The 14,603-nt window shown below is 32.6% G+C and overlaps 1 protein-coding gene across 1 annotated transcript in view; it reads right to left on the bottom strand.

The window, feature by feature from the left end:
* The window catches only part of LOC127701675 (uncharacterized), a 150,061-nt gene that overhangs the window by 86,081 nt on the left and 49,377 nt on the right, over positions 1 to 14,603 (bottom strand). Inside the window, exon 5 of the mRNA XM_052205672.1 lies at positions 1,770 to 1,795. Within this exon, the coding sequence (XP_052061632.1) occupies positions 1,770 to 1,795 (26 nt within the window). The remainder of the gene's footprint in view (positions 1 to 1,769; positions 1,796 to 14,603) is intronic.

The raw sequence follows: 14,603 nt of genomic DNA, 5'->3' as shown, positions 1-14,603 counted from the left end.
ACGGTTATAGTGACACAACCAAATTCAAACTTGATCTGTGTGGTTAATAAGCATTGTGTATAAGTTTCATAACATTTGGGTGAGGCAAACTCAAGTTAGAGAACGGAAACCAATTTTGGGACGTACATACAGACGGACAAGGGTAAAACTTAATGCCCCCACCGCTACGGCGGGGGCATAAAAATCATGCATCTAAGACTAAAATGTCAATCAGTACACATCCAACATCCAATGGATTTAGTGTACAGACGTCATTAACAGTCAGAGAAAAACATGACCTTGTGCAATGCCAAGATACAGGTATCGACAGATTGTATAGCCATGAATGTGCATATGGATATAAAAATAATATTTAGTTTGATTTTAATTTACTGAAAACAAAATCAATATTGATACCAATAAAAACAATATTCAAAGATCTAATTATAGTGTTGATTTGGTTACCTTTTAGAATAAGTTTATTTAAAGGATCGATAAGTTTACCCGGATCGTATCTAAATTTCCGGGCTTTGTAAACAACAAGTCCGCAAAATTAAGGATGTGCTATCCCGTTAAAAATACCAAACTTCCAAACCAAATCTTTTTATCTGTAGGAGAATTAAGTAAATGTTTTAAGTAATCTGTGGTAACGAAATCCCTGACTTAATAGTTTGCCAGTAATACATAGATTACCTTCATTGAAATCCAAAACGTCACAACAGACACGGGCATAGAGAACGAGCTGTGATATATAAACACCGTAATATGGCGCCAAAGGAACATCACCGTCCAAAACAGGAAAATTAACAATAGGGAACGAAAATTTGGTCCCTTTGGTCGTAAATCTAATTGTAGAGTTTTCCGTGTAAAACTGAAATATCTAAATCTAGGAATGGACAGTTATTACTGTTTATATTTGATTTTTTTAAAGTTAGTTCCTTTGGGTAAATTTCAGCAGTATATTTAGAAAATTCCTGATTATTTAACGAAAAAATATCATCAAGATAACGATAAGTGTTGTTGAATTTATCAATTAAATGCAAATTCGACGGGTCTTTATTGAGTCTGGCCACAAACTGCGATTCATAACAGTACAAGAACAAGTCTGCTATTAAAGGGAGGCAATTGGTGCCCAAAGGAATACCTACAACCTGTCGATAAACTTTATTGCCAAAACGTACATAAATATTATCAAGGAGAAAAATAACAGCATCAATCATCTTATCACACCTCCAGTAACTATATCTAGCATATTTAACTTTCTTATTAGAGAAGAAGACTTTAAATGAGTTGCAGCAAATAATTTGATTAAATAGGAAAACTTGTGTTTGATAAGATTGTGTGGAAGTGTGGAAGTGTAGTGTAAAGAGTTGAAAAGTCAAAACTGTCAACAGAATCAAAAGGACCATCAAAGGCAGGTAATATATCGTAATATATGCACATTGTAATTGTGTTCCCCACTTTGAGAAGCATTAAGGAGGGTTTACACAATACAATTTTCCATCAGATTTTTTTACCTATAATGTCGTTTCGACAAAAAACACAACGTGTGAAAACTAAAATCAGATGTCGTTTAATGACTGAATGACAATTGTATCATGTGAACATAACCCTGTATAATTTACCTGTTCGACGGTATGAAGTCTGATGGAAAATCAGATGGAAAATCGTACCGTGAAAACGGTCCTTAAGAAATATTTATCCAAAAAAAGAGAAATTTACTTCGCATTGATGATGCAAATTTTATCATATGATTACTCTAATAGAGGAAGATGAAACAGGTATCATACCTTCTTCTTCTGATTCTGAACTTGCTCTGAAAAATAAAAAATAAATCATTCAGCTCAAATCTGTTCAGACAAAAGGAAAAACAATTTTACAATGCAATTTATACTCATATATTAACAATGTATATAATTCTTTGGTAATAAAAGATTAACATGAATTCAAATATACAAAAAATATCAATGCACACACAAGTTAATTATCAGAGTGGTTTCAGTCACAAGTGGAATATTTTTCGATATTTGTATTCATGGATTAGGTATTCTTTGAATTCCATTGACTTTTTAAATGATATAAAGAAGAAAATGCAGGGAACTTTTATCTTTTTCTATGCATTCTCAATTTCATTTGATGCAATATCATCTACAAACAACGTCTAGACAACACCCATTGTTGTAGGAAGTCAGAGGAGTGAAATTATTGGATTATTTCACATGTGAAATGATTGGTTTTTATTTTACTGGGAAATCAGGGTATTTCAATGCAACCACTTTAATAATTTTATGTGACATCTTATTAATTTAATACAGTAACAAGAGGCTGTCAGAGAGACAGCAAACCGGATTTTCCTGCAGAGGTTGAACCCTGAACAGTTGAGCAAGTATGGACACTACATTTAAACTTAAAACAGCTCTGAATTTGGATTGTGATTGAATATTTGACACATCATAGGTTTGTGACACAAAATGAATGTAGTCAAAGAACTGATATATTTGAAATTGGACATTTAAATACCTATTATGGTCCAATATCCAAAATCTAAGTACATATTAGAATCAGCATATCAAAGAACCCAAAGAATTCAATTTTTAATGAAATCAGACAAAAGTTTAATCTAGGACCCTTTGGACCTCAATGTGGACCAATTTGATAAAGGAGTCCACAATCCGAAATCTCTCAATACATGGTTAGATTCAGCATTTCAAAGAACCCCATAAATTCAATTTTTGTTGAATCAAACAAAGTTTAATTTTGGACCCTGATTTGGACCAACTTGAAAACTGGGCCTAAAAATCTAATATCTAAATAAAGTTTAGAATCAGCATATGAAAGAACCCTATATATATATTTAATTTATGTTGAAATGAAACACAGGTTAATTTTATCCATAATATTTTCTGTGCAAATGGAAATAACTCAAACTGGATAAATAGTTCTCTAAACTAAGATATGATGCAACTTTTCAAATTATAATCAATAATATAATAACAACAACCAGTGATGACTAAGTTCTCTAAAATTAGATATGATTTAACACTCAAATATTGTTAGAATCAGCATATAAAAGAACCAAAGATTTCAATTTTTGATGAAATTAAACAAAATGTTAATTTAGGACCCTTTGGACCTCAATGTGGTATTATCTTATTAATAATGAAAAGCTCTACCGTTTACAAGTTCTTAAACAGCAGGGGGGTGGGGGTGACCCAAGGGGACTCGTCTTATATTTCATTTGATTTGTTTTATTGTCCCATACAAGAATATAAATGGTTTAGGGTGGGGATCTCGACCGTTTACAAGATATCAAAAACAAGGGGGGTGGGGGTTACCTCAGGAGAATTCCCCTAATTTCATTTGATTTGTTTTATTGTCCCATACAAGAATATAAATGGTTTAGGGGTGGGGATCTCAACCGTTTACAAGTTCTCAAACAGGAGGGGGTGGGGGTGACTCCAGGAGACTCGCTTTTTACTTCATTTGATTTGTTTTATTGTCCCATACAAGAATATATATGGTTTCGAGGTGGGGATCTTGACCATTTACAAGTTTTCAAAAAGAAGGGGGGTGAGGGTTACCCCCGTGGACGTCCCCTATATTTCATTTGATTTGTTTTATTGTCCCATACAAGAACATATATGGTTTCGGGGTGGGGATCTTGACCGTTTACAAGTTATCAAAAAGAAGGGGGTGGGGGTTACCCCCATGGACTTCCCCTATATTTCATTTGACCCATACAAGAATATATATGGTTTAGGGGTGGGGATCTCGACCGTTTACAAGTTCTCAAACAGGAGGGGGTGGGGGTGACCCCAAGGGACTCGCCTTTTATTTCATTTGATTTGTTTTATTGTCCCATACAAGAATATATATGGTTTCGTGATGGGGATCTTGACCGTTTACTAGTTTTCAAAAAGAAGGGGGTGGGGGTGACCCCCTGGACTTCCCCTATATTTCATTTGATTTGTTTTATTGTCCCATACGAGAATATATATGGTTTAGGGGTGGGGATCTCGACTGTTTACAAGTTCTCAAATAGGGGGTTGGGGTGACCCCAGGAGACTCGTCTTTAATTTCATTTGATTTGTTGTATTGTCCCATACAAGAATATATATGGTTACAGGTTCGAAATCTTAACCGTTTACAAGTTTTCAAAAAGAAGGGGGGTGGGGGTGAACCCGGGAACTGCACCAATATTTCATTTGATTTGTTTTATTGTCCCATAGGAGAATATTTATGGTTTTTGTGTGGGGATCTCGACCGTTTACAAGTTTTCAAAAAGAAGGGGGTTGGGGTGACCCCAGGGGACTCGCCTTTAATTTCATTTCATTTGTTGTATTGTCCCATACAAGAATACATATGGTTTAGGGGTGGGGATCTCGACCGTTTACAAGTTCTCAAACAGAAGGGGGTGGGGTGACCCCAGGGGACTCGTCTTTTATTTCATTTGATTTGTTTTATTGTCCCATGCAAGAATATATATGGTTTAGGGGTGGGGATATCGACCGTTTACAAGATAAAAGCACATTCTCAAATTGAAGGGGGGGATAAGAATATATATGGTTTAGGGAGACTTAATTATCTACAAAATGTCTAATAATGAGCAGTAAATTTCAAACTTCATTTATACAGTCCTTCTAGTAAATTTCAAACTTTATAGATACAGTCCTACAGATCTTATCAGGAAACAGAAAATTTTCAAATAAATCTGTCACTCAAATGATTATCATATGCTAAGATATTTCCCAGATCTAATTATATATTCAAAAATCATACTTGCAAATCTGAAGGGTTATTATTTTGAACAGAACTATGGTTTAACATAGTACTCTAACATTACATATATAATAATTAATAATGTAATTAACTTAAAAATGTCTAATAATATAGCTTATAATCATCACCACTTAGGAAATAGAAAATTTTCAAATAAATCTGTCACTCCAATTTTAATTTTGAGATAAGACATTTACTACGCTTAGTCATGATATGATAACAAGAGAAAAATATTTAATAAAATGCTCCGCAGGGCGCAGCTTGATACGACCGCAGAGGTCGAACCCTGAACAGTTGGGGCAAGTATGGACACAACATTCAAGCTTGATACAGCTTTGCATTTGGATTGTGATTAAATATTTGACACAGCATAGGTTTCTGACACAGAATGAATGTGGTCTAAGAACTTAAAAATTTTAAATTGGACATTCACCTATTATGGTCCAATATCCAAAATCTAAATACATGGTTAGATTCAGCATATCAAAGAACCCCAAGAATTCAATTTTTGATGAAATCAAACAAAGTTTAATTTTGGACCCTTTTGACCTCAATGTGGACAAAGTCGATAACGGGGCCCAAAAATCAAAAATCTAAATACATGGTTAGATTCAGCATATCAAAGAACCCCATGTATTCAATTTTTGTTGAAAGCAAACAAAGTTTAATTTTGGACCCCGATTTGGACCAACTTGAAAACTGGGCCCATAATCAAAAATCTAAATACATATTTAGATTCAGCATATCAAAGAACCCTAAGAATTCAATTTTTGTTAAAATCAAACTAAGTTTAATTTAGGACCCTTTGGACCTTAATGTAGACCAATTTGAAAACGGAACCAAAAATTAAGAATCTAAATACACGGTTAGATTCGGCATATCAAAGAACCCCAATAATTCAATTTTTGATGAAATCAAACAAAGTTTAATTTTGGACCCTTTGAACCTCAATGTGGACCAATTTAAAAACGGGGCCCAAAATCCAAAAACTTAATACACGATTAGATTCAGCATATTAAAGAACCCCAAGAATTCAAGAATAAAACCCCATTGAAATTGGTCAAGAAATAAGCAATTTATACGAAGTATCTTCTTTTGCACAATACTGTGCAATTAAATATTTCTTGCTATTGCGCAATACTGTACAATTGACAATTTCTTGCTATTGCGCAATATTGTGCTATTGGATATTTCTTGCTATTGCGCAATACTGTGCAATTGAAGATTTCTTGCTATTGTGCAATACTGTGCAATTGAAAATTTCTTGCTATTGCACAATAATTTACACATCCTGTTTGGTGTGTATCTCCTACCATATCATTATTATTTGCTTTTAAATATAAATCAGAAATAACCAACTTAAAATGGAAAATTTAAAAAAAAAAAAAGAATGAAAAAAAGAAAAAAAATGAAAAAAAAAATCCCCCCCCCAGAAATTTTTTGAACCCCCTTATGATTCATCACCCCTAAACTCAATCCCAGCCTTCCCTTTGTGGTATGGCACTTTGCAGTACAATTTCAGAGAGATCCATACACTTGAACACAAGTTATTGTCTGGAAACTAGAAAAATGTGTTTTTTTCCCCTTTTTGGGTCCAAATTCCTAAACGTCTAAGGCAATTACCCCCAAACTCAAACCCAGCTTTCCCTTTGTGATATGGAACCTTGTAGTACAATTTCAGAAAGATCCATACACTTACACACAAGTTATTGTCCTGAAACTAGAAAAATGCTTGTTTTTTGCCCTTTTTTGGCCCCTAGTTCCTAAAATATTGAGGGCAATTACCCCCATCATCAATCCCAGCCTTCCCTTTGTGGTATGGTACCTTGAAGTACAATTTCAGAGAGATCCATACACTTGAACACAAGTTATTGTCTGGAAACTAGAAAAATGCTTATTTTTGGCCCCTTTTTGGCCCCCAATTCCTAAACGTTTTGGCAATTACCCCCAAACTCAATTCCAGCTTTCCCTTTGTGATATGGAACCTTGTAGTACAATTTCAGAAAGATCCATACACTTACACACAAGTTATTGTCATGAAACTAGAAAAATGCTTGTTTTTTGTCCATTATTTGGCCCCGAATTCCTAATATTTTGAGGCAATTACCCCCAAAATCAATCCCAGCATTCCGTTTGTGATATGGAACCTTGTGGTACAATGTCATAGAGATCCATACACTAACACACAAGTTATGTCTGGAAGTTACAAAAATGCTTATTTTTGGCCCCTAATTCCTTTACTGTTGGTACCATAACCCCCAAAATCAATCCCAACCTTCCTTTTGTGGTATTGAACCTTGTGGTAAAATTTCATAGAGATCCATTCACTTAAACTAAAGTTAGAGTGCGAAAACCAATGTGTCTTCGGACGACGCCGGACCACGCCAGACGACGACGACGACGACGACGCCAACGTCATACCAATATACGACCACAAAAATTTTTTTGCGGTCGTATAAAAATGCCACTTTTGGATATTAAAAATGGCGATTACTCAAAAAGGATAAATACTAAAATAGTGAAAATTGAACTAGACCTTCATTTAGTCACAAGAAACAACATATCTTAATTTGAAAAAAAATCATCACAGCGTATTCATGTTATTGAAGAGATACTGTTTGGCAGCAGCCCGTCCGCCCACCCGCCCGCCCGCCGTACATCCCCAAATCAATAACCGATATTTCCTTCGAAAATCCGGTTAAAAATGGAAAAGAACAATCACACACACATACACACGCTCTTGCACTTGCGTTAACATAACATATATCAACTTGTGTATTGGAAAGAAAAATGTTATCTTTGTAAAGATCTGCTCTTTATAAACTGAAACTTTTATTTTTTATTTTATATGATTTGAATCAAAAGTAATTGTTACTAATCAGTAAAAATGTTATCTACTGGGGCCCAGAATTTTTGAAAAAAGGTGTGGTACCATTTTTCTTTGCTATATAGTGTTCATTTTCCTGATATTTTCTTATTTTTGCTATTAGCCCTATAATACTCGGTTTCTTTTCATACAATTTACATTTGTATATATAGTTCTTTGCAATAATAATCATCAAATTCAACAGTAAACTCTCATTTTGAAGGCCAAGAAAAATGTGTTTCATAGATAATGTAAAGTTCACAAAATATTGTTTCAATTTTTGTGAAAAAGATTGCCATATAAAATGTGTTATTGGACATTCATAGAATAAATGCTCCATGGTTTCATCAGAAACCTTACAAAAAGTACAAAGCTTTGAATCTTTAAGTTTAACTTTATACAAGAAAGTATTAGTTGCAATTATTCTGAATCTTTAAGTTTAACTTTATACAAGAAAGTATTAGTTGCAATTATTCTATGTAAAAATTTGTATTGAAAAGTTCTTTAATAAGTGTCTTTACATGATTTTCTTAAAAATATATAATATTCTGACCAATCTGCTATTTCCATACCTAATAATTCCTCCCATTGTAAGAACTTTTCCGTTGGCAGTTGCACATTTCTGTCAACAAGATCTTTGTATACAGACTTGGCCTTTTTGTTACACAATAATCTTTCCAAAAAATTATCAATTTAGTTAAAAGTTTCAAAATTTACATGAGCAATGTTTTCTTTAATATGTTCTCTCATATACTTTGGAATTTTTGCAATGAGACCACAATACTTCAAGAAATTATTTGTTTGAAGTCTTGGTCCCATCTGATCAAAATTACAAAAATCCTTAGTTTCTATGTTAACAAGGTCAAACAAAGACTGCACTCCCCTTCTCTGCCACTAAATAAAGTACGAAAAATCTACTAGAGATGCGAAATTTAAAATATCTAATGACAAAATATCTTGAACAGAAATATTGGTAGTAGGCTTTGCTACATGAAAGCTAAAAAATACATCCTTCCAAAAAGGATTGCTCAGACTATCAGAGATTTCTCTGAGTTTCTCCTTTTGAAAATGCAATACTCTTTCTCCACCATAATGTTCAAGGCTTTTCAATAACAATGATTGCCAATTAACATATAAATTGGATGAAAATCGCTTTATCCAGCCAATCTTAAGGTATTTATCAAAATAATGTATATTATTATATTTAAACCTCCTTGTGGAATATCTCCAATTAAAGTACTTCGTCTGATGCGATCAGGTTTTTCAACTCCATATGAATTGAAAGAATAAAGTATTCAATTCATTTAATTTTGACTCTGGCAAGTTGGGTAGTGCAGTCAACAGGTGAATTAATTTTGGAAGTGCCAAAGTCTTGATAACAGTAATCTTTCCAATGAGGGTTAATTTTCTATGTTGCCAACTCTTAAGAATGCCTGACACTTCACTTATCTTTTTGCAGAAGTTAATTTCTGACATACTGTCAAGATATAAAGAGAAATAAATTCCCAAAAGTTTAAAGTTTGAATAGCACCACTGAAGTTTTAATTCAGGACAGAGAATCAGATCTGAATACTTTTTGTTCCCAACCCACACAGCTTTAGTTTTAGAAGAATTGATTTTTAACCCAGATACTTTTTGGAAAGAATCAAAACAATTTAAAGTCTCCCTCAATGATGTTTCACTTCCATCTAAAATAAGGAAAGTATCGTCAGCATATCGACTCAAAAGGGATTCATATTCATGAACAAATATTCCCTTTATTTTGGGGTTTTACCTTATTTTTATAGAAAGTAACTCAACACCTATAATAAAAAGGTAAGGGGAGAGGGGGTCTCCTTGTCTACAACTTCTCTCCAATTCAAAGAAGCTTGAAAGATGACCATTATTTATAACACAACTTGATGCTTTCAAATAAAATACTTTAAACCATCTGCATATAGATGGTCCAAAATTGAAACTCTTCAATGCCTTTTTTTTCCAAAAAAAAACATTCGATAGAGTCAAAAGCCTTTTCAAAGTCTACTAGTAGTAAAAGACCAGTTTTATTATGTTTTTCTAAATAGTACATCAAATCATACAATGGACGCGTATTCTCACCCATAAATCTATCCTTTATAAAGCCTTTCTGACAGTCACTGATAATAGATGGTAAAATAGGTTTTATTCTATTAGCAATGACAGCAGAAGCAATCTTGGTGTCAGTATGCATAAGGCTAATTGGGCGCCAATTAGCTAAATGACGTCTATCTTTATCTTCTTTTGGAATACATGTAATGACACTTTGATACTGAAATTTAGAAAATTCCCCCTTTTCATAGCCAACATATAATGATCTAAAAAGAAAAGGTCCAATACCTCTCCAAAAGACTTTGTAAAGATCTACAGTAAACCCATCTGAGCCTGGACTCTTTCCATTCGTCATAGATTTTAATGATTCTGCACATTCTTTAAAAGAAATATTACCCTCACACAAATCCTTCTGTTCTTCTGTGAGTTTAACATTGTGCTTGAAAAAGGATTCATCTTTACATTCCAGATTTTTACTTGAGTATAATGTTTTTAAAAAAATCATTTCTTCTTGCAAAACTCTAGATTGCTCTGATATATGTTTTCCTTTTTCGTCTATGAGCTCAGTTATTGTTTTTTTTAATAAAATTTTTCTTCTCCAATTTACAAAAGAACTCTGAACACTTTTCCCCATTCTCGTGCCAGTTAGCGTGGGATCTTAATAAAACACCTTCAATTTTTCTTTCCCTTATGTTTTCTAATTCTAATTTTTTCTGGTTTAAAGCTGCATGAATTTGACCATCTGGGGATATGTTCATACAATTTTCCAAATTTTGAATGTGATTTTCAAGTAAAAGTGTTGCAGTTTTTTCCTCTCTCGCTTTTTGAATACTATAACCAATAGACAAAAATCTTATTTTCATTTTTAACAACTCAAAAAATACTTGATCGTTGCATGAGAGTTTAACATTTAACGGATCATCTATGTTGCCTGATTCATAATATTCTGAAATATTCTGATTTATACATGTTTTAACTTTTTTGATATAGTCTAAATCTCGTAACAGTTGGGAGTTAAATTTCCAATATCCCTTTCCCCGCTTTGCTAAACTGGCAGAGAAGGTAAAAGTTATAGCAGAATGATCTGTCTTATACCCAGGAATAATGTAAGTATTTTTCATGAGTGAAAACAGATCCTCTGTGACTAGAAAAATATCAAGCCGACTTTGTTTTATGGGTGAGCATTGACGCCATGTATATTTTCTTTCATTTGGATAGCAAGTCCGCCAAGGATCCAATAATTCAAGACTTTCTACTATTTCTTTAATCCTTTTTCGTGAATTTGGGTTTCTATTATGAATAATATTGTAAGTGTCTATGTTTGTATCTTGTACAACATTCAAGTCCCCACATAACAACAAGCTAGTATTTGAAAATGATGCCATTTTCTTATGTTTATCATTAAAAAATGAAGGTTCATCAGTATTAAATCCATAAAAACAAACAAAAGTAATGCGTTAACTTGACAAGGATATAGCTAAAATAATATAACGACCAGCTATATCAATAATAGAATTATGCACTTCAAAATCAAAACCTTTTTTAAACATAATACTGACACCGGCACTTTTGTCACTATGATGACTGAAAAAACATGTATTTCCCCATTCCTCTTCCAATTTTTTTTCAATATCTTTATTACTATGGGTTTCTTGAAAGCAAATAACTGAAGCATTTTTGCCCTTTGCCCAATCAAAAACATCTGTTCTCTTTTTTGAATAAGAAAAAAAGACCCCTTACATTCATAGACAACACTGTTACTATATTATCCATTATCATATAAAACAAAACAACATTTCAAACTTAAGCAGATCATTTGTAACATAAAAAACAAATACACTATCATAATTTATACAATCATAAACACATTCAACAATAAGATGACACTTTGGCATAGATACCTGTAAAGTCATTTTTGTACAACAAAATTTCATTTACAGTATGGCATTTTCATTATTTACATTATGAAAATAGTTGTATTCTAAAGACAATTAATTAATTGATATAGTAGAGAGATTCATGACAAGTAAAAAGAATGTCAGTTTATTTGTTATGATTTGTCTAAAAAAGATTTTTGTTATCTCCCTTTGATTTGTAGAGTATTTTGAGTTATCTCCCTTTAATAAATATACAGTTATCTTCAAATTTAGGAGGGTTTCACACAAACAAAATTTTTATATGAAAAAAAAGACATATTTAAGTAAAAAGAATTATATAAAATAAAGTACTTTAAATCAAATATTTATAAAAATTATTTAAATCAAATTCAGAGAGAGTCATTATAAGTAAATAAATTGATAATCATGCACAGCCCAGCTTGTTTTAATCATATTTCTATCTTTCAATTTTTTTTACAGTGATGAAACATTAAGCAATGGTATCAATAAAAAAAATAAACAGATGATGCCCCCGCTTGCATATCATATAGTTATAAAGGGACAAAACTGAAGAACGGTAAAAGTGACGCTACCCAAATTTGAACTTGATCTGAGTTTTGTGGTAATAAGCATTGTGTGTAAGTCTCATAACATTTGGTTGAGGCTAACTTAAGTAGAGAACAGAAACTAAAAATTCAGCAATTTTTCTATTTGTAAACACGCATAACCCTAGAACAGTTGTGCATAAGTTTTATAACATTTGGTTGAGACAAACTAAAGTTAAGAGAACGGAAACAAAAAATTCAGCAATTTTTATGTTTATAAATGGACATAACTCAAGAATGGTAAAAGTATCGCCACCAAATTTCATACTTAATCTGTATTATGTAGTAATAAGCATTGTGTATAAGTTTCATAACATTTGGTTGAGGCAAACTAAAGTTAGAAAACGGAAACAAAAAATTAGTACTTGATCTTAGTTTTGTGGTAATGAATATTGTGTATAGGTTTCATAATGTTTGGTTGGGGCAAACTTAAGTTACGGAATGGAAACTAAAAATTTTGCAATCTTTCGATTTATAAAGGGGCATAACTCAATAATGGTTAAAGTGACAATACCCAAATTCAACGTGATCTGTGTTTCATAAGTGGAAGTCAAAATGAAATATTGCAATGTATAAAGCATTGAGTGTAGTTGATTCAACTATAATCATGGATAAAGGATGATAACCCCAATTTTAAAAATTACCTGATATTTAGAAGAAAATAAAAATTTTGCAATTTTTCCATTTATAAAGGGCATAACTCTAGAACAGTTAAAGTGACGCCATAAAAATTCAAACTTGATCTGTGTTTTGTGGTAATAAGCATTGTGTATAAGTTTCATAACATTTGGTTGAGGCAAACTTAAGTTAGAGAATGGAAACTAAAAATTTTGTAATTTTTCCATTTATAAAGGGGCATAACTCTAGAACGGTTTAAGTGACGCCACCAAAATTCAGACTTGATCTGTGTTTTGTGGTAATAATCATTGTGTATTAGTGTCATAACATTTTGTTGAGGCAAACTTAAATTAGAGAACGGAAACTAAAAAGTTTGTAATTTTTTCATTTATAAAGGAGCATAACTCTAGAACGGATAAAGTGACGCCACCAAAATTTGATCTGTGTTTTGTGGTAATGAGCATTCTGTATAAGTTTCATAACATTTAGTTGAGGCAAACTAAAGTTAGAGAACGGAAACGAAAAATTCAGCAATTTTTCCATTTGTAAAGGGGCATAACTCTAGAACGGTTAAAGTGACGCCACCAAAATTCAAACTAGATCCATGTTTTGTGGTAATGAGCATTTTGTATAAGTTTCAAAACATTTGATTAAGGCAAACTAAAGTTAGAGAACCGAAACGAAAATTTCAGCAATTTTTCCATTTGTAAAGGAGCATAACTCTAGAACGGTAAAAGTGACGCCACCAAAATTCAAAATTAATCAGTGTTTGGTGGTAATCATCATTGTGTATAACTTTCATAACATTTGGTTGAGGCAAACTAAAGTTAGAGAACGGAATCCAATTTTGGGATGTACGGACGGACGTACAGACGGACAAGGGTAAAACGTAATGCCCCCTCCGCTACGGCGGGGGCATAAAAATTCACTTCCCTATTCTTAAAGTTTTTAGGAGTAACCATTCTTTCTTGGCAGCAGTACAGTGAATTTAGGTTAGTTACATTGCCATTTTTTTTTTCGCGAAATCGGTATGCAGTTGATATCCGAAAAATGAAATTACGGGTCAAACACAATTGGATGAACAGTAAACCCAAAAGGATGGAGAGTTACGATCGATATGGAACAGTGTTAAATCAGAGAAATATGTCTCTTGTTAAATTTAATAAAATATATTTGTCTCATGTAATATTGTTTTAATTCTTTCAATTAAGATTATAAACAACGTTCGGTCTGTTTGTGTGTTTTTTACAGGCTATATGGCAAAATCCTAGATACTTTATTCATATGCTTTGCACCACATGACTTTGGCCCTTTTGATTAAATTACTTTCCTTAGTTATAGATTTAAAATTTAAATTATATCAAATTTTGCGGATAATCCAGTCATTATCCGTCTTGGATCTTAAACTAACGTGTCTTTCAAAACTTCCTTTGGCGGATATTTACCAATGTGTTGTGTAGTTCTAAAGCAAATGCTTATCATTCGACTATTTACGAAATGGAAAGGATGAAATCCTGTTTTTTTAAAGAATTTGGCCGAAAACTTAAGAAAGCAGGTAAGATAAAAGATATTTAACCTGAAAATTCAACCTGCAAGGTATTCCCTATATGCAAACAAATCATGGACAATCTCTTCTTGTATCTTTGTTTCTATCTTGAATCTTGCTTTTTTACAATTTTTCGTTATTTTTAATAGCAACAAGAAATGATTGTAACAGGATGCTGTTACGAAGTCTCCCAAACGAAGCTCCCATAATTCGTAATTCCCAGGGTCGCCTGACATTGGGCAAAGTCCAGTGAAAATTGGTTTGGT

This window comes from Mytilus californianus, unplaced genomic scaffold, assembly GCF_021869535.1.
Source record: "Mytilus californianus isolate M0D057914Y unplaced genomic scaffold, xbMytCali1.0.p SCAF_5, whole genome shotgun sequence".
Taxonomy (NCBI): Eukaryota; Metazoa; Mollusca; class Bivalvia; order Mytilida; family Mytilidae; genus Mytilus; species Mytilus californianus.
The sequence above is the reverse complement of the archived record's forward strand: the minus strand, read 5'-3'. Positions and strand labels throughout refer to the sequence as shown.